Source organism: Coptis chinensis, chromosome 8 (genome assembly GCF_015680905.1).
Source record: "Coptis chinensis isolate HL-2020 chromosome 8, ASM1568090v1, whole genome shotgun sequence".
In the NCBI taxonomy this organism is placed as follows: domain Eukaryota; kingdom Viridiplantae; phylum Streptophyta; class Magnoliopsida; order Ranunculales; family Ranunculaceae; genus Coptis; species Coptis chinensis.
The window spans coordinates 7,119,592-7,143,434 of NC_141463.1; the positions used below are offsets into that span (position 1 = coordinate 7,119,592).

At 36.2% G+C, this 23,843-nt stretch overlaps 2 protein-coding genes and 1 long non-coding RNA gene across 8 annotated transcripts; 1 reads left to right on the plus strand and 2 right to left on the minus strand.

The window, feature by feature from the left end:
- Positions 1-2,380: 2,380 nt before the first annotated feature.
- On the plus strand, positions 2,381-16,579 carry LOC147479631 (uncharacterized). Of its 2 annotated transcripts, none has more exons than XM_086580803.1 (5): positions 2,381-5,291; positions 13,978-14,023; positions 14,408-14,462; positions 15,290-15,360; positions 16,532-16,579. In XM_086580803.1, exon 1 carries the CDS (start codon positions 3,578-3,580, stop codon positions 4,517-4,519), a length of 942 nt encoding a protein of 313 aa, XP_086436929.1. In that variant the 5' UTR covers positions 2,381-3,577; the 3' UTR covers positions 4,520-5,291; positions 13,978-14,023; positions 14,408-14,462; positions 15,290-15,360; positions 16,532-16,579. The 2 variants fall into 2 exon arrangements, with proteins under 2 accessions (XP_086436929.1, XP_086436930.1); XM_086580804.1 differs by having other exon boundaries at positions 2,381-5,118.
- On the minus strand, positions 7,894-10,369 carry LOC147479632 (photosystem II 22 kDa protein 2, chloroplastic-like). 5 transcript variants are annotated; one of them, XM_086577461.1, is made up of 5 exons: positions 9,917-10,362; positions 9,491-9,640; positions 8,625-9,400; positions 8,296-8,531; positions 7,894-8,156 (listed from the first exon to the last, which is right to left on the minus strand). In XM_086577461.1, exons 3-4 carry the CDS (start codon positions 8,688-8,690, stop codon positions 8,343-8,345), a joined length of 255 nt encoding a protein of 84 aa, XP_086433587.1. In that variant the 5' UTR covers positions 8,691-9,400; positions 9,491-9,640; positions 9,917-10,362; the 3' UTR covers positions 7,894-8,156; positions 8,296-8,342. The 5 variants fall into 5 exon arrangements, 4 of the variants coding, with proteins under 4 accessions (XP_086433587.1, XP_086433588.1, XP_086433589.1 ...); XM_086577462.1 differs by having other exon boundaries at positions 7,894-8,531; positions 9,491-9,635; positions 9,917-10,361; XM_086577463.1 differs by having other exon boundaries at positions 7,894-8,531; positions 8,625-9,397; positions 9,917-10,361.
- On the minus strand, positions 12,179-12,977 carry LOC147479633 (uncharacterized). The gene is made up of 3 exons (XR_015203946.1): positions 12,889-12,977; positions 12,701-12,776; positions 12,179-12,234 (listed from the first exon to the last, which is right to left on the minus strand). It is a non-coding gene; the product is annotated as an uncharacterized LOC147479633 (long non-coding RNA).
- Positions 16,580-23,843: the final 7,264 nt, after the last annotated feature.

Consider the following 23,843-nt stretch of genomic DNA (forward strand, 5'->3'; position numbering starts at 1 on the left):
GAGTAATAGCTCAAAGCCCTTATTAAAGTGGTTGTTCTTGCCTGCGTCTGTAACTTCTTCGTATCATGTCCCCGGATCTTGAGGAGAGTGATTTAAAATGCATAAACGAATGTAAAATGCAAAGTACTAAAACATATGTTATCCAGTTGTTTCTAAATTCCTTTTGAACATCAAGAGTCGGTTCCATTGTGTACAGTAAAAAGACTACATTCGCGCCAAAGAGAAACTGTACAACTAAACCCGATTTCAAAAGGCAAGCAAGATGAGGGTTTCAAGAGCAATATGTGGACCAAGTGATGAAAAACTGTTGTTGCCGTAACCAAATTATGAAAAATTCCATATAAAACCCACGTGCTAAAATTCAATAGAGGAACATAATTCACTTTCGACTAACTCTCAAACATTTGGTCGAAAGCATTATTAGTCATTGTCAATGTTCGAGATAATGAAAACTTAATAATTGAGTACTACCAAAACAAAGCTTAGTAATCTGGTATTTTATCTTTTTCTTGCGGAAAACACAAAATCCACTTCAATTCAATTCTACTTAATACCATTTCCAAATAAACGAGTTTGTGAAAGTACCAAAGCCTCGTAAGTAGATCCCGAACTATGTTTCTTCTCAAACCTATGATTCCCATAACCTTGGAAACAGAGAATTGTATCGAAGAATAATCGACCGGTTTGAATCTGGAAACGGTGTTGAAACGGTGCAAAAAATTAGTGTGGTTTCCTACAAATTGGAAACAGAGAATTGAATCGAAGAATTTTATTGACTCACTTGCATTTATAACGAAGCAAAGAATGCCACTGGAATAATCGACTGGTCTAACGGGTTTTAATTGGGAAGGAACGGAGAAGACGAATAGAATTGGTTGCAAAGTGTTTGATTTAAAATTTCGAGATTAACGGGTTTTAATTGGGAAGGAACAGAGAAGACGAACTAACGGTTAGGAAACCGCGAAACGGTGTCTCTATCTGTTTTCAGGTTGAGTTTTATAGTCTTGGGAAATGATTTAAATTACCAATTTACCCTTCGAACGTGAATTGTAGAAAATTTGGTGGGTGAAACTTTTGGGTACCCTTTTGAACCAAAACATTGGGTTAAAACCAAGAATACGGAGACTAATAAACGGCGGCTAGTTTTCCCATTATATATAAAATTATTATTATCAACACTTTTTAAGAAGCATAATGCCAATAATTTCACTCTACACTCTATACTGAACTGAATTTTTAAGGACTCTCATTACAAGTGGAAAATTAAACATCAAACTAATAAACAAGACCCATTCAAGTGATATCTCCCATTTAGCACACATCAGTAGTATCAAGTATCTCTATCCCGGTCACAAAAACAAGACCCCTCGCTCAAACATTCCAAGAAAACAGTTGCCAACTTCCCCACACCCATCAATGGATGAATCTCTAAGAGACGTCCGGCGAAAGGCAATTCTACCACTTAAGTCTAAAAAATCAAAACCCTCCAAAGCTTTAAAGGTTTAAAGATACTTGATACTGCCATTGGGTTGAGTTACTGATCTCTTTAAAAACAGGCTTGTCCACACATTTTAGTAGGTGCCGACTAGCAAAGTTGGTAAAACTTTTGGGTGATGATACCAAATGTCTGGTGCTTGAACCCCACCAACATCAAAGAGTTACTGATCTCATTTAAAACAGACTTGCCAATAAATAAAAAAAAAAAAAAAAATACTGCTATTGGCATTTACGGTGAAGTGGGTTATTTGCATAGAGTGAAAGCTGAGGTGTACCATATTTTAGGAAATGCCGCAACTAACCCTGCCATGATATATGAATATTACCATCTCTGGCTCGACTCATCGAGAAAATCGATAATTCTGTGTGGTTGTAATCAACCGTCGGTAATTCAAGAGTGTGATATAGCTTTACACTACACCAAAAGGGTGATTTAGTAACGCACTCCTTTTTCACTTAGTAACATTTTTTCACCATAACACACTTACTAACGTTTACAAAGCGTAACTATGTAAATTTTTCCGTTACTTAATTTGGATAATTATCGAAATTAATTTTTCACGGTGAGCTAACACATTGATACCGTTAGAAAAAACAAATCACAAAAATAAAAGACAGTCCAAAACCGCACTCATCTCTCTCACTTTCTCACTTTTCAGAGGGCGAGATGTGGATAGCTCAAACCTAGACAACCCGGGATCTAAAAAAGAATTGATGGTAAGTTTTTGTCTTCTTGTTCTCCTTCTTCTTCAATTCTTCTTCTTCTCTTTTTAGGGTTTGGAAAATTTAGATTTTTTATTTTTACGCTCCTTCCTCTTGGGTTTTTTTTTGGTTATTAGTAAATATTCTTCAATTCTTTTCTTGACTTGTTGTCATTATTTGCGTTAGGTTTAATTGGATTTCAGATTTTTGTTTTAGAACGAGGTAGGGTTTGTCAATGGTACGCTCAACATTTCTGATTGGGTCAATTAATTTTGCTAAGGGGTATTTGAACACAAGTGTGTTGGCTATCTCTTAATATTCGCTGAATATTTTAAATTGTTTCATAAAAATTATGTCATTGTTCAAAAGTTCTATTTTTTCACCCTTCGTAGATCTTGTTTCGAGGGAAAAAGGTATGAAAACGGTGGAATTTAGAATTTTGTTGTTAGTTTTAGTGTGGATTCTCAATAGATTTTTCGTATTGATCTCTGATTAACATGGTTGCAGACTTGATGCAGAAACAGTGATAAAATGATTCTACCTCCTGAAATAGGCAGCGGACATTATCTACCATACCTTTAGATATGGGCATAGAGTCATAGACACATAGTTCTGTAATTGGCTATGGCTTATAAGCCACCATTGGTTGATGTTATAACCATGTGAACTACAGAATTATGAGGCATTACTTGGAATCACTCTATTCAGATTTGTGGTCTCATATAATTATTAGTGCACTAACAATGGCAATGTTAGATCAATGATGTGTATTTTTGTTAGCACCATCGTTTGTTAGCACCCATCTTTTATGACCCTTAACTTATTTATCTAATGTGTGCTATACAATTTGCTTGAAAAGATTATAGCTAGAGCTTGTTGTCTCATGTCATTGAATTAATCATATTTTTCATATCTGTTTCTTTACCAATAAAAAGGAAAGAAATACCATCATATGGTCGTGGCTCATTGAATGGTAACAATACCATATCGGCTTCTCCTGAGAGAACTTCTCAATCTACTTTGGTAGATGCTCCACATGCTCTCTTACAGGTTGATGTTCTTGATCCTTAAACAAACTGTCAAGCATGTTTACCTACAAGATCTCAATTGGATGGCGAAGAGCAAGCTCATGATATATCAGCTGCTATTTCAGTTAAAACCCAAGGTTTTACTACCCAAGGAATACATAGTAACTTGACGAGTAAGCACCAAAGAGACGTAAATGGGAATTCAGATTCGGCGGAAGCTAATGGCCTTACTAGTGGTAGCGCTGAACCAGCTAAAAGTGATGGGTTGAGCTCTCGACCATCTGGTTGGACTGCTGAAACACTAGGCTTGAATGCAGTGCGGTCTGGAAACTCATCACATGGTTCATTGAATGGTTGTTCTTGGTCCTCGAACAAAATCTGGAGCATGTTTACCTCCAAGGTCTCAATTGGACGGCAAAAGTAGATCTCATGATGCGTCAGATATCATTTTGGTTGAAGCACAAGGCTTTTCTACTCCAGGAATGGATAATAACTTAATGAGAACAGACAACCAACAAATTGACTTAAACTTGAATTCGGATTTGGCAGATGCTAATGGCCTTCCTATGGATAGCAATGAACTAGTTAATGGTTTGAGCTCTAAATTGTCTGGTTCACCTGCAGAAACAGTAGACTTGAAAGCGGTGTGGTCTGGAAACTCATCACATGCTTGGGAGTCATTGAATGGTAATGACACTATGTCGGCCCCTCTGGAAAGGACTTCTCTGTCTACTCTGGAAGGTGCTTCACATGCTGTCTTAAAGGATGATGTTCTTGATGCTCAAACGAAGTCTGCAACATGTTTACCTACAACGTCTAAATTGGATGGCAGAAAGAAAGCTTGTGATGTGTCGGCTATCATTTCTGTCGAAACCCAAGGTTTTACTGCCCAAGGAATGCATAGTAACATAACGAGAACATGCAACCAGCAAATTGACTTAAACGGAAATTCGCATTTGGAGGATGCTAATGGCCTTGCTGATGGTAACATTGAACCCGCTAAAAGTGATGGTTTGAGCTCTGAACCATCTGGTTGGACTGCAGAAACACTAGAGTTGAAAGTGGTGTTTTCTGGAAACTCATCACTTGATTGGGGATTATTGAATGGTAGTGATACTATGTTGGCTTGTCAAGAAAGGATCTCTAAATCTACTCTGGCAGATGCTTCACATGCTGTCTTACAGGATGTTCTTGATCCTCAAACAACGTCTGAAACATGTTTTCCTACAATGTCTGAATTCGATGGCGAAAAGAGTCGGGATATGTCGACAATCATTTCAGTTGAAATCTAAGGTTTTGCAGAGCCTCCTCAACCTGCCTTAGATGAAGCCTTGATGGATGTAGGTGTGAATTCGGAAACTTTACCATCTGAACTTGCTAGTTCGAGTGGCTTGATTGGAAACTCATCTGGGAATTGTGATAATCTTCCAAAAGAGAATCAAGGATGGGATTTTTCAGATAAGAAATCAGAACAGGGTCCTATAATTAAGTCAGGATCACTCGAATGGAGCAATGAATTACCAGTTAACCAAAAAATGCGTTTTGGTTCTATCGCTGCATTTGTTGCTGAAAAACCTGTGTTACCTTTTGAAAAATGGAGAAATGATCCGTGTGTTGTTAACAGTTCTACTGCATATGTAAGTACACATACTATCTCGGAATATAATCTGGATCCAGACTCAAAACCTTCTTGTGGCTCAGCCAACCCCCCAAAGTTGAGTTGTGGAGGACCAGGACAAGAAACAGTGACCATGGATTTGGTAACAGCATCAGAGGGAAATGAAGCAACTAATTGGGGAATGTCACAGCGGGGAAATGTCAAAAATGGGTTGGGTACACCCGCTGGAAACACTGCCATGCGGCGAAACTATCAGGAGATTTATGAAAACAGGTATTCTAGACATCAGAATAGGGTTACTATGTTGGTATCACCGTACTGGAAACCTTACAGAACCCAACTGTGCTGGTATCACCAGAGGGGTTATTGCAATGAAGGAGGTTTCTGTCATTTTCGACATCCATCTTTGTGAGAGTACAGAACTAAACAGAAGAATTGATTGAATGGTATCCGATTTATTGGTATCATTTTAGTTAAATTTTTATGTTATTATCCGTTTTTCTAATGATTTGTTGTCAACTCAATAATTTTAGTCTACGAAATAGAAAACCTTGCTATTCCACAGAAATAAAGGATCACTTTTTGTTCAAAAAATAAAAAGGAAAGGAAATACTTTATTGGTCCTAGTCTTAGTTTGCTTTCTTTGCAGCTGCCATGTTAACCATTGCACTTATATGTCGTGTTAATTCTTTAATTTTTTCTGCAGTCCACTGATCTAGATGTTTTCTGTTCATAAGCCTGTTTAGATAGATTTTGAAGATACATGGCCTCTTTTTATGAAATATAGATTTTTGTTCATGAAGCAATGCAAGTAGAAGTTTTGAATAACAAATCTACTGCCCAAGTATTCATGAAATGACTCACTTTGTATTCATGTCACGCCCCGAGACCCATCACACATCCCGAGGACGTGGAATGAATCTCGAGGCGCACACCTATCCCGATTCTACCGAAATTTACAGAGTTTCCTTTGTTTGATCGACATTAAGTAAACCCAAAACACATAAAACCTCGCTATAACTTTGTCATAAACCCGGAAATCCTAACTACAACCTTCCAACAACATCAAATCCCATCCACCAACTATGTAAGTATAACTGCTTTACTTAAATACATCAAATATTACATCAAAATGGCCTAGCTCACCATATATACAACCAAATGAACTAGCCTCTTACTATACAACCAAAAGAAAAGATCTATGCTCATTATATACAAAGAAAAGAATAACCTAGCTTATCTCTATACATGAAAAATATAAACTTGACTCTGTCTCTCGTCAAAGCGTAAAGGGAATCCTCCCAAATCCCATAACCCCTCATCGCTTAGGGTTAGGAAAAGCCTCCTCTCCAAGAATCGCTCGGTCACGAAATGTTAAGTAGGATGAGCAAACAACTATGCCCAAGAAAGCAACGCGACATAACCAATACATATTCTACTTATAGAAATCATTTGAAACATGTTTTTATAATAATACGATCAAAATATCGTGACTATATACATACATCACTAGCTAGCATAAATCATATCGGATCTTCTTTAATATTCAAATATATCTTTCCACAACCATCATACAACTATTGTGGCGGCCATCCTATTAGAATGGTGAGTGACGACCGGTATTCAGTATTGTGCAATCCGCGAGGCGATCAATCGGTTCCCTTCCCAATGAACCATGCACCGTTGTTTTCGATTTTACCGTGAGGGGGCACTACTGAGAATAACACTTATACCAATTTGTTTTTAAGTGTGGTATAAATATATTTACCAACTTTGTTATACAACCGTGACAATAGGTGGTGTGGTATATAATAATAGCAAAAAATCTGTGGTATATATATTTAGCGATACCACGGTTTGTCAAAAGAACCGTTTGTATGCCCATTATATACCACGGTTGTCAATAGAACCGTGGCATATAAGCTATTGAAACCGTGGTTTATATTAAAACTGTGGTATATATATTTAACGGATACCACGGTTTTTCAAAGAACCGTGGTTTGTATGCCCATTATATACCACGGTTGTCAATAGAACCGTGACATATAAGCTATTGAAACCGTGGTTTATATTAGTGTATGTGTAATAACACCGTGGTATATAGTTATACTAAATACTACGGTTTATGCCAAACCGTGGTATATATATATATATATTATTTTTTTAATAATAATACTAATAACAATCAAAAACTGAACCTGCATAACAAAATTTACACAGCCGGCCTACATACAACATTTCCATCTTCCCAACAAATTCCAAAATATACAATAAACTATCAAACATTGCAAAAAAAAAGATAATAATAAAAAAACTTCCATTAATTTTTTTCCTCGTTTCTGAAACTCAAGCGATTCAGAAACTGCATGTAACTCAGGGGTTCTAAGAGAGATTCAATATTTATACAACTTCGAGATTTTATTCATGTATACAGTTTTGGAGAGACATTATAATAAGAGAAACTACAAATGTTTCTTTCAATGTCTGATGTAAAAATATTGACAATCAACTTCATTACAAGCTTCGTTGATCCTGAACCAACAATTGTGAGTCTTTCCCGGTTATTTTTAACAAAATTTGAGACCATTTAAATGACATTTCAAAGTTCAAACCAACTTTCGGGTGCTCTGCACTTTGATATAAGTAGATGAGCCATTCTTCCAAACAAGTAGTATCGAACTCATCCTTCCGACCATCATGGTTTTCCCCGCCAAACGAACTAGACTTAGAGACCAATCGGGATAAAAAAAAATGACAAAATTGATAGAAGAGAGGCGCAGATATGTACTTCAAATCCAAAGGTACATAGCAGAAGTTTGAAAGATTTACAATTAACAATGACAATACATCTTCACATGCTAGGCTTTAAACATCCACATTTCACACATGTTAAGGAGTTAACTTATTTTCAAGCTTCACAATGTTTTGATCCAACAAGGCAGGTTCATCACCATCCTATCCTATATGAAGTGAGAAAAATGATAGAGCTCTGTCTCATACCAGTTTATGGAATATGCAACCTAAATGATTAATAACCTTCCTAAACTAGCTCTATCAAGAAAGTGATACATGTTTGATGGACGTATGTTTATCTCCAATATATACCTTATTGTTGAACAACCTTTTTATGAATTTGAGAATTGAAAAGAGTAAAATCACACTAGCTTAGCAACACTATTACTAAGCTGTTGTAGGCTGTACTGCTGTAGCCATAGGCCATATGCAGTGAAGAACGAATGACCCCCTTGATGTCCAATTAAGACCATCATTAACATCAGACATATACTCACGTCCTTTTTACCTTTAGCTAGCTGAAACCAACCGAAATCCAACACCAGATATTATAACTAAAAGTCAGTGATAACCATTTTAAACTCAAACCAGACTAGTGCAAAAAAGAATTGATCCACCTCTATCAAAATGTTTTACTTTGAATAAAACGGTCTTTACCTCTGTGTATCTAGGACCACTGCAGCTTTTGTGGAGAAAACTGACACCTAATTGAAAGCATTTGAAACAGCATAAAGGAAATCCAAGAAACCTGTTCCCTTGAGAAGACCTTTACCAGTCAAGAGCTCAAAATCTAACAACAAGAGGAAACCAATTGCGGCTGTCTTTCCATTTATTAATTCATTCCTCTTTGTGAAACCAAAACCAGTTTCACCCTCATCAACTATCATTCTCACCTGAAATCCATGAACAGAGAAAAAGTTGTAAAACGCAAATTAGTACTTAGAAATATTTTGTCTTTTTGAGTGAAACAATCAACTCTCAGTTACCTCATCCACATTGACATCAGATGCAGTTGCACCTGGTTGAGCCTTCTCTCTAATCGATTGATACATTTAACCAACTAATTACATAGAGTGAAATACTGACTGTTCTAGAGACAGCGAAACCCTTTGTCCACTTGATCAAAATGCTAGAATCAATGGACGTCTGTTTCACTGGAAAAGAAAATGTAAAACCAATTTCTCTTTCCTTTCCATTAGGCAGGCTAAATCTCCCACCTTCTGTTTGCACAAAATTTGCAAACACCGCTATAAATAATAACAAGTCAGGTAGTCTCCTCACTTCCAAACAACCGGTTACGTTGCACACTCATTTGCCTGCACGACAAACTTGATCCCACACCATACAGGCAGGTGCGCATCAACACAGCAAAAGGAAGCAAGTAGATACTAGCGGTGATGAACAGTCTAACCATATAAGTTATTCTATTTCAGTATTGTGTAGCTCTACTATAATAGAGAAAGTTCTGCTACGCACCTCTCGCCAAGACTAGTTTAGTTGCCTTTCAATCAAAGGCCATATTCTTTGCATTCCTACTCTTGATTCAATTCCTTCGACACCTTCCACCAGCATTGGCTTCACGCTTCGCCCCTATCCCAACAATATTCCAACAAGCCCATCTAAGAGCTTCACCAACTCAGCTATCCGGGAATTCAGGCAGCAAAGCAGCACCAGGGAAGTCAATTAGTAGGGAAGTGTTCGGGCCCTCGCTCTCGGGAAATCGACTAAGAGATGCATTCTTGGCTCAGTCAATCAATCACTACTATAAAAAAAAAATCCATGATACCATAAAGAAAAGTTACACAACAGAAGGTGCTGCGGGATAAGGAGAATAAGTGCTGGGTACAAGTACCGGTGCCATAAAGAAATGTCACGAAAGTCAAGAGCCATCACGCCCGAACCAGCAACCTCTATCTTCTTATGCTGCTTGCAACTCCGAGGTTTCTGATTGACTTCACTTTTTCCAGGAATAGCTAATCCCATGGAACCAAACCCTCCTGAACTGCATAAAAGGAAATTATTTATGAACCAATTCCAGATAAAGATAAAGTTTTAGTTTCTATTTGAAATCCAGTAAATGTTTTCAAATCAGATTTCGCTTTCCAAACCCTAAATACTCAAGAAATTAGGCTTATACGAACTGGGGTTCTCGAAAAACCAAAGCTTCAACATTAATTCAATTAAATATGACAAGTGAAACCCCAATTAGCGAAAATATCAAAAAGATGGTATTTGTAGAATTGCCTTACAGAAGAACACAAAAGATATAATTTTTTACCTTTGTATATCGAAATAAAAAGAGGCGCGTCCGTCCTCCACCCATAAATCCCAACGATTTAATAATAACTCTGATTCATCCAGTCACAAAGTGGGAGTGGCAGATCTTCTCGTTGGTTTGAAGTGTTGAATACGAGCAGTTTCGAGCTATGTCTTTCTAAATTTTTCTTGTGTTTTAGATAATATATGATAAGGTGGACCTTTACCTACGGCTCTTGACAGCATAACAAGATCTAAAGCCGTTCACACATGTATCCCACGGTTGAAACCATAGCAACAGCCACGGCTAAAAGTGTCGCTTAATAGTGGCTATGAGTTCCAAAATAGTGCTACGGACCTTTGAGCAGTAGCGACGACCAACATCTGTTGGTTATTTAGCTAGGGTAATTAGCCGTGGGTAAAAATACCGGGCTTCCGTGGCAAAAAACCCATTTTCTTGTAGTGCTAACTCGTTCTCAAACCGAAATCTGAAATCCAATTAAAGAAGAGAATTGAAGAGGAAGGCACGAAAATAAAAACCTTAATTTTCCAAACCTTTAAAAAAAAAATGAAGAAGAAGAAGGAAAGTAAGAACTAACAAAAGAAGAAAGAAAAAAACTTACCTTCGTTTTAGATGAAGAAGTACTGGTTTGAGTCAACCACTTCCCTCCTTTGAAAGTGAGAGAGAGGGAGTCGCGGGATTGGTTTTATCTTGTTTCTTATTTTTCGAGTTTTTTTTTTTTTATTTTATTTCGGCGGTATCCATATGTTAGTCAACCGTGACAAATTAATTCGATAATTATCTAAAATTTAAGTAACATATAAAGTACATGCTAACGCTTTATAAACATTAATAATTGTGTCACGGTTAAAAACGTTACAAGTGAAAAATGAGAGTTACAAAATTACCCTTTTGGTATAGTGGGAATCCAATTTGAATGAGTTTCAGATCTTGGTATTTTTTTTTTTCAAGATTTGACTATTTGGCATAAAGTCATAAACCACGGTAGAAAGTGGAAAATTTATATACCAATCGTTTATGTTTAAGGTAGTGGGATGTGAAGTACTCTCATCTTTGAAAAAACTAACCATGGTATATGACCCAACTTATCCCACGGTTTTCATGTAACTATGGCATATACTAGTAAACCAATGACCAAAGAAATTTCGCCCGTGGTATATAAAATATTTCCCACGGTTTTGGAAGAACTGCGGTATAAACGTTCTTATTGACCGTGGTATATGTGTCATTCTCAGTAGTGGGGAGATGAAATTCCGTTGTTGTGTTCGCATTAACACAAAATCCCCAAAGCTTTTAGGACTTCGGGTGGCCCTGTGACCCACGACCCCCATCTGGTCGTCACCTAACTTACGGTGGTCAACCGCTCGACGACCGCAGACCGCCAGATCCCGACACATCCAGAGTGGACTAAACTCTCACTCTAAATGTCTAAAACCTCATCGAGGTAGCATGTAACCCCACTCAAGCTAATCACCATACATATGGACACGCATAAAGCATGGTTATCTAGAAAAGTAGAAAAGGAATTCCCGGACTACATCCAGTGATGCATCCCTTTAGAGGTGGCCCACCACCTCGAAAGGTGTACACCACAGTTGGAATCCTAGAAGCGAACCCGCCGCCTCCTAATTTGCGACAACAGTTCCTTCTTTTTAGGAATTCACAATTCCTTTTCTAAATCCCCTCGTGATAAGCATAGTAATATCTATATATATACTCGTATTACCGATTGTTTTTCCAAATACTATAGATACATATTTAGTTTTTCTTTTAAAATTGTTGATCCTGTATGTGTGAGTTCCGGATGTTCCCCATCGATCACATACAACCTATGACTCCCAAACGGGCCAGTCATAGTAAATGACAACCGATGATTCCCAAACGGCGAATCATCGTAAATACAAACAAACTCTATCCCGGGGAAAATCCAGAACCTCACACATATTTACAAACAACCGGGTAATCCTCACCCGCATACAAAATCCATCTCTGTCTCCTTACTGAAACAAGAGACGCGAACCCTTCCCAAAACCAGTTTTTCACCTTTAACAAGAAAACAATCCCTCGCTACCCCCGATTTTACAGAAAACCCATTTCACGCGAAAGCTATATATATATATAGTTTATAGCGAGGAAATACAGTGCAAAACATGAATATCATATATATATGCATGGTTGATACGCAACTATCTATTTTCTATTTAAACAATTCAAATCATGCATGAAAATAAGCAGATCATATATTGGTATGTAGGTTCCTACCTTAGCAAGCTCCGTTCTCCTCAAGCCCACTTAATCAAATTCACTCGAGATCACTCCTATAACATCAAATGTATATGTCGGTCGTTAGAGTTTATCAACTAACGAGAAAATTCTTATCTACGAAAGTTGAAAAGAATCTCGACGCTAAGGATTTGGTTTTGTAGATAGCATCAAAACTCAATTCTTTCTCAACGTTAAAATTTTGTTTTCGGTTAAATTTCCATCTAACTACCAATTATCAGAGCTGGGTGCCATTTCTCGCACTCAAGTATTCTCGACAGCTCAGAGTCATTTACAGCCACTATAGGACCGCACGTCAACGCCAATCATATCTATCAATCCTACTAACTATTACGATTTTTCCCAACTCCAATTACAACAAATTCCACTCTTCAATTCACATTTAATCCAACAATACTAAGTGGGTGTTCTTTCTCACTCACTCGATACTCGCCGTGATCTTAAACAAATGTGAACTAGCATCAATGCTCTAAAATAGATTGAATATTTAAAAATTCTTACCGAGTCAGCAACCACAATCGCTCCTAGCTTGCTGCTCCACCGATATCGCTCAACTCACTCCTCTCCAAATCAGCTACTGCCGACATTCAACACCCAATTCCAATTATTATTATCATTTTTCTTTCCAATACCACTAATGAACTCGAAATCGAGTTTACACTATCGATTTATAGGCGAAATTCACTAACCTTTCGCGAAAACCCGACGCACTCCAAGAATTTTCGGCTCCACCACTGTTTCCCTCCACTTGAGCTCCTCCAAACCTCCACTGCCGACCTTCAACACCCCCAATACCATCAATTTCAGCATTACAATCCCAAGCTATCTAAATCGAGTCTAAATAATTATTTGAAACGAAAATAAAACTCACCTTCCGCTGTGTTACGGCAAAATCCGAATTTTTGTGAGTCTCCACACTTGAATTCACTGTTGTTAGTGAGTGGTTGTTCGAATTCGTGGGTTTGAATTGATTGGAGAGGAATTCACTCACTGTCGCCGCGATTCCACTTCGGTTTCGCTTGGGTACGCTCGAATTTCCAGTAGATTACTTTAGTGTAGTGTTTCTAGGTTGGAGTGTGAAGGATTGTGGTAGAATCGATGGGAATTGAGAGGATTATGTCTCTCTCTCTCCTAGGGTTTTGAAAAGTAACGAATTGGGGAAGAAGAGAATGGGTTTATGCGATTTTCGGTTTCACGATTTCACTTGTTTTCCTGTTTCGCGATTTCTATTTTTTTCTATTTGGGTCGCGATATATTTAGGCCCAAGCCCAATATATCCTAATTGGACTTAACGTCCTACTTAGACTCCTAACTACTAACTAATTTGGCGTCGCGTCGTAATTATTTTTCCGGCTCATCCCGCTAAATTTAATCTTCTATATTCTATCTCACCGCATGCTATAATGATGACCCAATCATGCGTGTAAGCTGTTAACTCGTGCCAGCTTCGCACGCAGAAAACCGCTAACCGCCGTTTTTGGTCAAATTTTCGCCTATGGTCGCTTACCTAACGTGACTTATGAGTCGGAGTTAAGTTTCATCCAGTTACGTACGTTTGAAACATAAACCCGACGACCAATTTACATAAATGACCCTAGATTTGATATGAAATTTACACAAATACCCTTAATAATAATTCAGGACTTTACAATTCATAAATTGCAGCACTTGCATTTGACCTTTGCGAGGGTATTTTTTTTCAGCATGGGCATGTTGCCAAGCCATATATGTCATGGTTTTGTCTAATGGGTGTTGTTGTATTGCGTTTCACATTTTAGGGATTTGTCTTCTAATGATCTCATTGGACCTGTGCCTAAGCTTAAGGTATTTCATATAACATCTCTTTGTTGCATTTAAAATCTTCTAATAGTCTATAGTCAAAATTGGAATGAGCGGTCTATAGGGTAGTTAGCGAGAATGTGGTTGGTGATAGTAATTGCTTCTAATGTATTATAGTTGCACAAAATTACCTGTGATGTACACATCATTTGTCTTATTAGAGGATTAATTACATGTGATGTACACATCATTTGCTTCTAATGTCTTATTTGTCTCAAATCTGTTTCGTTCTTGAGTTATTTCCTGCCACCGCTTGTAAATATGCCTTCCCCTTCCTCTTCCTTTTAATTACATAGGGTTTGGTAATTTTTCAGTTGGATTAATTAACTTCTCTCTCTCTCTCTCTCTCTCTTTGGATTAATTCTTCAGTGAGGGATTTGCTCAGTTTGTTTCAGTCCAAGTTCGATTTGAGTTGCTGCAAAAGGTACGATTTTTTATTTTCATTTGTGCGTGTTCTTTGAGCGAAACTACTATCTTCTCTACAAGGGATATGATTTTAGGGCTTATGATATTTACTTTTACATAACAATCAGGCATCAAAATTAATTGTTTTTGGGAGTTGTTAGTTCTCTATTTCAGTTTGTTGCTTTAATCAGATATGTAATGGGTATGCTCTATTATATTATCCACGACATGGCGGTGACTTCAGCCGCATATTTTACGCTTTATGGACGCCCTAAAACTATCTATACCACATGGTGTGTATGCTTATCTTATAAAAGAATGCACCCATATATGGACGGAAACCGTGTACAAGTTCACACTCACATGACCAAAAGTGGTCATGGGATGACTTTACTATTAGCCAACAGCTTTATTATTCATGTATGTTTCTTGTGGTAGTCCGGATTCGCACGCGAGAACTCTTTGATAAAATGATTGTTAAGGATTCTATCTCGTATGCATTATGATTAGAGTTGTGTTGAGAATGAGTATTTAGAAGCACTTACTTTGTTTTAGATATAAGCAGATGGGATACCAATATATGAATACTATGCAGTTTGAACTCTTCTTTTTGAGTCTCCTCGGATTGTTTGTGGAAATGCATTTTGTGGTTATTATATGTTTATATGTTATTATCGTTAGTATATCTCTATGGGTTTTTTCCAAGTAAAATGATTGTGGTAAGTAAACTAATCGATGGTGTTAAAATTGATTTTGAGAGATCTTTTCTTACATGTCATTATTTGGACAAATATTATCTTGTCGTCATTGTCATGACTGAACTCGAGTGTTTGTATTTTTCTTTAGTATTTCCTTGTCAAATTTGTTTGGTGGCTTTGGTAGATCTCACTAGTGCTGGATCCAGCAGAAGACTCAAGGTAAATAGAATAAGTTACTTACATTGTGTTATAACATATAGAAATTGTTTCAAATTTACAAGCCTAGTAATGGTTTTGTCATGAGCTTAATTAATTAAATACTTAGTTATGGGGAGAATATTCTCACCGCCTCGAACTACCTAGGCTGATTTATATGGATGTCACAAAAATGGATTTTGGCTTATGTTTTTTTGTCATTCTACAACTTCATTTATCCGAAGTGGTCCAACTTCATCGATAGTGGTGTTCACCTTACCCCTCGTAGCTATTATAACCTACTTCTCTTCCAATTAGTTATCAACTCAATTACATTCATCTTTAATTGCAAAACACAAACCTTTCATATTTTTTTTTTTTTTCTCCTTGTCCCCGGCCATGTTGTCATAGTATTATATTTCTTTCAAAATGCTAGGTGTTCCATTGACGTAATATGGTTTGCTAGGAATTATTAAGATAGGTTCTTTCTTTTAAATTCTCCACAAATGTACTGTGACAATGAAACTGGTGGCGTGTGGAAAATTGTTAGGTATGAATATGTTACTTTAACTGAGCCAGGAGATGCCAAGGCAAATGAATGAAAAAAAAAAGCTGGGAAAGGAATGGTCATCCAAAAGCTATGTATGAAAGCATAAAAATTGTTGAAACCTAAGTAAGATGGACATTTCATATCCCCCAAAAAAAATCTTCCCCACTCCGCTTATGCCCCCATTGGAATGTAGTATACTAGTGCATATAATTTATAGTGTCTTTTTGATTCGAGGATTGGTTATTTGACTTAACTGGCATTGGTCGAGATGGTTAAGTAGTCGGTTCTACTTAATCAATATATATTTGAATAGCTAGTTCTACGAATCAATATATTATTTGATTTTCGTGTTATGACAGGGATTTATGTATATGAAATGTTGAAAATACTGGATGAGACTTTGTCGAAATTTTTTATGTCTTTAGTCAAGGTGTCTTACAAGGTTATAGGGTTTTAGGGCATTACATAAACTTTCATGTCTATACTATATGCTTCTATTGCTACTAGCTTGCTACTATATTCTCTTTTCAATTCGTAGTTTGAGTATAATGAGCTACTACTTAAGAATAGGATATAAGTATATATCTATACATATTTGTTTTTACTGCCGGACTTATATTTTATATATTTCTATTGGCATTATAGGATGAAAGGGACTTTTCTCGATGATACCATTTCAAAATCATCCCCCGATGCTTGCAATTCTCAAGGTGCTAGTTCTATACAAATGACGGAGAGTTTGAGTTTAAGGACAAGTCCCATTGATTTAGAAAATAGTGTGTATTTCATTCATGGCAAGTCCTATTTATGAAAAGATGTTTTGGTGATGTTATTTTAATAAAAGTTTATGTGATTGGATGTATTTGTGAGATTAATTTCTTGTTTATGTTATGGACGATTGTAGAATACCGAATAAGTGGGGCATCTTTATGCGTGTTCAATGAGTCTCCCAAAAAGAGTGGTTTTGGGGAAATTATTTTTTACATATGAAATAGTTTTGTAATAGTGAAAAACCGTAAAGTAAGCTTTGCAATGAGTAACACTTTTGCTTGCGCAAAGAAAACCGCTACCAAAAAAGAAAATTAACCGTTACAAATTTTATAAATCAGTAACACAAAAAAAGCGTTACTAACTTTATAAAACCGTTACTGATGTTAGAAAAGAGTAACACAAAAAAGTGTTACTAATTTTATAAAATCATTACTAATGTTAGAAAGGAGTAACACAAAAAAAGCGTTACTAACTTTATAAAACTGTTACTGAATAGTAATACAATTGAGCAAAGAAAACCGTTAGCAAATATTTTCAGTTACGGAAAAAACTGTTAACAAAATAATGCTTTGTAACGCTTTTAAACCGTTACAAATATTTGTAACAGATTACCCACGCCCAAACTGTTACGGATAAAAAGTGTTACAAATATTTTTTGTAACGGTTTTTGACTGTTAGTAATAGCCTATTATGGTATAGTGTTAGCCCTAAAACACCCAATCGACCCAAAAGAGTCAAATCACCTAATACAATTGGAGTTTGATGGTAAAGATGCAAATGAGAGGATTGAATCAGTCAAAAACAAGATTAGGGTTATACGTGGAAATTATATACTAAGGGATAATGAGATATACAAGGTGAAAGGAATAATATTTTTAAGGCACTTTGTAGATTCCGAGATGGTTCAAGAAGAAGTTGTGATATGATACTGGAGATGTTAGTATATCCATTGAGGGGTTCTCTTCTGTGTCATGTTATCAATAGGCAGGAGCTAGGATTCTAAGCCGGGTGCGAGATTATGTGCAACCCCACCATCTCCCAAAAAAAAAAATATTTTTGTCATGGTCTAAACAATAAAAATCAACAAAATTATACATTTATTTCAATTCACAAAACTAGAGTGCGTTGATTACTAATAATTCAATATGAACTGATGAAGTTAACTACTTAAGCACTTAAGTCATTAATTGATATTATTATGTCTATATATATCTACATAATCTAGTCCATAAGTCTACAACAATTCAACAAATTGTTAAATTCCTATAATGCTATAAGTATATATAATATTACTATCATGTGGAGAAAACTATAAAAAATTAACATTGAAAATAAAAAATTACTTTGTTTTATTTTTTGTTTTTTTAAGTGGAAATTTTATTGATAATGATAACGAGTTTTACAAATAATTTGGACAAGCGTACAACAAGCAGTACTGCAAGTCCTTTATGAATTTGTTTTGTTTGTTTTTAGTTTTTGTTTTTGGTTAACGCTTGTTTAATAATTGAAAGTGAAAGAAATGAGGGAGAGCTTACGGATTTGTTATGGGTGATTATAATTATACAAACTGACTGGTTGGGCTTTGGACATTTGGCTATTTGTTTTAGTCTCATCAACCCATCAAGCATTTAAAGACACATTTGTCTCTCTTTAATAGTTTTGGACTCAAAATAAATGATAAATGATAATTTTGTAAGGGCAAAAAGAGAAGTAAAAAAAAAGTTGGTTTATTGGAATATTTTTTATTACTTTTTTTTTCATACTATTTTTTTTGTTGATTATATTCTCACTATAGTTGTGAAATTTTTGGAGGTACGGTAGTGGAAGATTGCTAAAAAAATTGGGGGGTGTGAGTCTTTATAGTTTGAAATTTTTTCTATACAATTAGTTATGTGGTAGTAGAGCTTTCCTAATCTCTGGGGGTGCGACCGCCCCCACACACACCCCACTATATCCATCTATGTCACTAGGCTCCAAGGAGCGTGCTTGGAAGAAATCGCATTCTTAGAAACAAAAGAAGACGCCAAAGAGATTCACATGTCGAAAGCTGTTGGGTGTACTGCTAGTTCGCTTCCCACGAATTATATGCTTTTATTCCCATTTGTTATATTTGAATTCTCGAGACAAACCTTCTTTCAGAACATTGATGGAGTCTTGTGACATTGGGATTGAATTGGGGGAAGTGAGTAATTACGCCACGGAAGAGTTTTTAAAATTTCAAAGAGTAATGAATATTGAGGCGTTGAATATTGATTATCAAGAAAAACTTGTTATCCTCAAAGAGAAGTGTACACAGGCCATTGCAAGAAGATGGGAGAAAGAAGTGATAGAAGAGTTGCCTTGGAAAAGGTTTTACACATCGGAGATAAGGGAACTCACGGCTATTGACGAAGCTAAAACGAAAAAGAAACTTTTGGAGGTTGATAAGAAGGTCTATGAGGAAGCGTATGATGGGAAAGAGGCTGCAGATGATGAGGAACCTAGAAAAGGAAAGTCAACAATGCTCGAGGATCAGAAAGAGGTTGCAGATTATGAGGAACCTAGGAAAGGAAAGTCAACAATGCTCGAGGATCAGAAAGAGGTTGCAGATTATGAGAAACCTAGGAAAGGAAAGTCAACAATGCTCGAGGATCAGAAAGAGGTTGCAGATGATGAGGAACCTAGGAAAGGAAAGTCAACAATGCTCGAGGATCAGAAAGAGGTTGCAGATTATGAGGAACGTAGGAAAGGAAAGTCAACAATGCTCGAGGATCAGAAAAAGGTTGCAGATGATGAGGAACCTAGGAAAGGAAAGTCAACAATGCTTGAGGATCAGAAAGAGGTTGTAGCAGAGGAACAATTCCCAATGGTGAGATACGATGATAAGGAGTTCGAGTATGTCCTGAAAAGTGGCTAGTTTCATATTCCATTTTTTTTCATATATATATATTGCCATGAAGTATAAGGCGCCAACTTAATTTGTGTGTGTAATATTGGGGTTTTTTTTTTTAAAAAAAAAAATAAAATAAAAAATCCTAGTGGTGAGATACAATGAGATGGAGTCTGAGAATGTCTGGAACAGCGGGAAGTTTCATACTCCATTTTGTATATATACATATTTACAAGAACAAGCATAAAGGCCAATTTAATTTGTGTGTGTAATATTGGATATGTGTTTTTTATTTCTCGTGGTGAGACTAGATGAGATGGAGTTTGAGTATGTGCCGAACAACGGTAAGTTTTATACTCCATTATATATATATATATATATATATATATATATATATATATATATATATATATATATATATATATATATATATATATATATATATATATCGGTTAGGCTAGAGTGCCACTCTTATAATTTGCCACTCTTATCTCACACTTCTTCTCAACTGTCCGATCTCTTCTCAAGATCTGATGATCTAATTCACTCAGAAACTCTGAAATTTCAAATTTTCGTAATATTTCAAAATCGAAAAAACGAAATAAGCCAAAAATGCGAAATTGGAGAACTTTCTCTCTCTCGGTCTTCTTCTTCTCCACTCCAGCAACCAAGCTTCTAGAACTCTCTCTCTCTCTCTCTCTCTTCAATCGGACGATTATCAATTGTTTAATTAAGGTAGCAAGCACTTTCATTATTTAATTTTTTTAATTCGTTTGATTTTCGATTATCAGTTTGGGTTTTGTTTAATTCGTTTGAACATTGATTATCAGTTTGGGTTTTGTTTAACTCGTTTGATTTTCGATTATCAATTTGACTTAGCACTCAACCCAAACTCTCCTGACCTTGAGCCAGTTCTAGTTCCAACCCATGGTAGTTGGTTACTCCTCAAAGCCACTTATAACTCGAGTTTTTAACTGTGGTTGGTTGAATTAATTAGGATACTTAGGTTATATACTCAGGCTGAATTAATTGATTTAAGAATTAAGATGGGAAGAAATCCCCGAATCCCAGCTATTGTCATTGTGGTGGTGTCGAGGTTCTGCATTAGGTAGTCTCTGTAAATGTGAAGCATAAGCTGCAAAGAGTTGAAACTTTTTTCAAGGTGAACAAAGAATAGTTAACACCTCTTGTCACACTTTGGTGAACTCTGTCGGAGTATTGAACTCTGTCAGAGTTCGGTGAGCTCTGTCAGAGTTTTGAACTAGCATATTCGGTGAACTCTGTCAGAGTTTTGAAATAGAATATTTGGTGAATTCTGTCAGAGTTTTGAACTAGCATATTCGGTGAACTCTGTCAGAGTTTTGAACTAGCATATTCGGTGAACTCTGTCAGAGTTTTGAACTAGAATATTCATTGTGGCTTGCATCCATTATTGTATTTAGTATATGTCCACATTGTGTGATCTGTGAATTATTGTATATGTCCACATTGTGTGATCTGTGGAGGTAACGGGAGAGTGGACTGCCGATACTGTCAAGGCAAAGGTCAGTTCTATTTGTTTTTTTTCCTGCACATTCACAAGGCCCGCAGCAGCTCAACAGTTAAAGCGCTTTGAAGATTTTTAGTTTTGAAGATTGCAATTCGGCCAGATTGCAGCTTTGAAGATTGTAGTTTGAGACCGAGTTATTTGTTTATGTGTTGATGTCACCTCGTCTTTTGCAAAGAGCTTTTGTACAATCAAAATAGATGGTATAATATCTGCTCTTCTTCGAATGTTATAGAGGCTTTTCCTTTTGCCTTTTTGTGACAATAATTATGTAACAAAACTCAATGACATGTTTCTCCCGCAGACTTAAACAACAATGAGCTGGTAGTGTATGAGATTTTGATCAATTTTGTAGTTAGGATGTTGTTTTAAAGTTCTTTTTTTTCAAGTTATTTCTCGGCGGGTTCATACTTTAAAATTTTGGTTCTGCTGCAGCTAGGTAAAATATGCTTTGATGAGGTACCTGCAAAAAAAAAATGAAATCCCACCTGCTTGGGTCTTCATTAGTGCTTTTTTGGTGGTTCATTGACATTAAGCAGCAACATCCTTTTGTTTTTTAAGCTGATGTGGTGAAAAAATAGTAGTTCTAACTCTACGTTTCTAACTTCGGCGGGTAGCCATTTCGAGACTTTGTGTAAACTTTGTTGAGTCTTGACTTGACCAGGTGACAATATGTCTCGTTGTCTCTGTAGTCAAGAGCATACATTTACCTTTTTAAATACACATTGTTGGAAGATTTTTAAATTTTGTCACCATTTTGTCATGTTGAACAAAGAACAATCAACACAATTCATTTAAAAGCAATTTGATACATCATACAGACATAGAGTTGTGATCCAATTGAAGATGAAAATCCCAATTTGCGTTACTGGTTTAACCATTTTCTTGGTTATACATATTTGTCTTCAACTTTTCATTATCTCCAAATTTTTTTTTATAACCTAGCTACGTGGAACAAAGAAATATATTTGTCAAAACTGCTGCAAGTTCAGCAATTCAGCTCCCTTAACTGCATCCAGCTTCAGCAGTTTGAACAGCCGAATTACATAGACTATCCACACAAGACACTAATGACGCTGATCCAGAGCTTTGAGGATTATAAAACTCGAGCTGGATCTGCAACACACAAAATACACTTTCCTTAATACCAATAACAATAACACAATAAAAATTGGAAAAAAAAATGAGGTTAATGGAAAGAAAACTTAACACCAAGTCCACTGGATTTGGAGCAACCTTGACAACACTCTTCAGCAGACATCCTCTTCAGTCTAAGAAAGCTTCAATGCCAACACTCCGCAGCGAATGCCAACACTCTGCAGCGAATGCCAACACTCTACAGCGAATGCCTCCAGCTTGAGCAATGTGATGGAAACAAGAGACATCATCAGGGCCCATTCCTTGAGGATAACTAAAGTAGAAATATGGCTCGAACCCATGAACGTTGCAGCAGACGCTATGCCCTAACAATATATAAAACAGAACACTTAAATTTCCCAACATTATCCAAAAATACATCTCTTTTACGTTCTCAATATCTCTGAATTGAATATCTAGTTTTCTTTTACTCATTTAAAAATGACTCGACATCATGTGATGTTAATTATGTGATGTTAAAGGGACTCGACTCGACATATACAACAATGAGCTGGTAGTGTATGAGTGAATATCTAGTTCACCAAATATTCTAGTTCAAAACTCTGACAGAGTTCAAAACTCTGACAGAGTTCACCGAATATGCTAGTTCACCGAACTCTGACAGAGTTCACCGAATATGCTAGTTCAAAACTCTGACAGAGTTCACCGAATATGCTAGTTCAAAACTCTGATAGAGTTCAAAATCTGACAGAGTTCACCAAATATGCTAGTTCAAAACTCTGACAGAGTTCACCGAATATGCTAATTCACCGAACTCTGACAGAGTTCACCGAATATGCTAGTTCCAAATTGATAATCCAGCAGTTTACTCATTATTGTTACCAAATAATGATTCCATTTCAGCATCGATGACCGTATAGAAAAATTGAGCACAATAATGAATAAACTGCATTGTAAGAATCTTTACAACTTTTCAAGAAGTGGTACATTAGAAATTTAGAACTGGCTGATTGTTTGGAAAGTTGAATCTGCCGTAAGCAAATCCCAATCTACAAAATTGTCTACTTATAGTTAACTTTTTCACTAACTCTTAAATAAGCTAACAAAACTATAAATCTTTTTGAAAATAAGAAGTTGAAGTTATAAAGAGCTTTATGATTAGCCAAAATTGCCACTAAACCTCTTCAAAGATGTGCAAGAGGCCAGTGCAAGGGGTGAGAACAAATCACTATGCATGTTTAAAGCTAAACTAAAGTTGATATATTTAGTTTCATTAAAAATATAAATTGTTCAAATGAATTAAACAAAACCCAAACGAATTAAACGAAAATCAAACGAATTAAAAAAATTAAATAATGAAAGTGCTTGCTACCTTAATTAAACAATTGATAATCGTCCGATTGAAGAGAGAGAGAGAGAGTTCCAGAAGCTTGGTTGCTGGAGTGGAGAAGAAGAAGACCGAGAGAGAGAGAGTTCTCCAATTTCGCGTTTTTGGCTTATTTCGTTATATTAATTTTGAAATATTACGAAATTTTAAAATTTCAGAGTTTTTGAGTGAATTAGATCATCAGATCTTGAGAAGAGATCGGACGGTTGAGAAAAAGTGTGAGATAAGAGTGGCACTCTATATATATATATACGGAACCCACCCCATACATATATATGGGGTGGGT

What these genes read in the sequence shown, in the direction of transcription:
- LOC147479631 (XM_086580803.1), top strand. Translation starts at nt 3,578, where the DNA reads ATGGTTGTTCTTGGTCCTCGAACAAAATCTGGAGCATGTTTACCTCCA.
- LOC147479632 (XM_086577461.1), bottom strand. Translation starts at nt 8,690, where the DNA reads ATGTATCAATCGATTAGAGAGAAGGCTCAACCAGGTGCAACTGCATCT. An exon ending in CTGATGTCAATGTGGATGAG is followed by an intron (nt 8,532 to 8,624) that starts GTAACTGAGAGT and finishes CATGGATTTCAG; the next exon opens with GTGAGAATGATAGTTGATGA.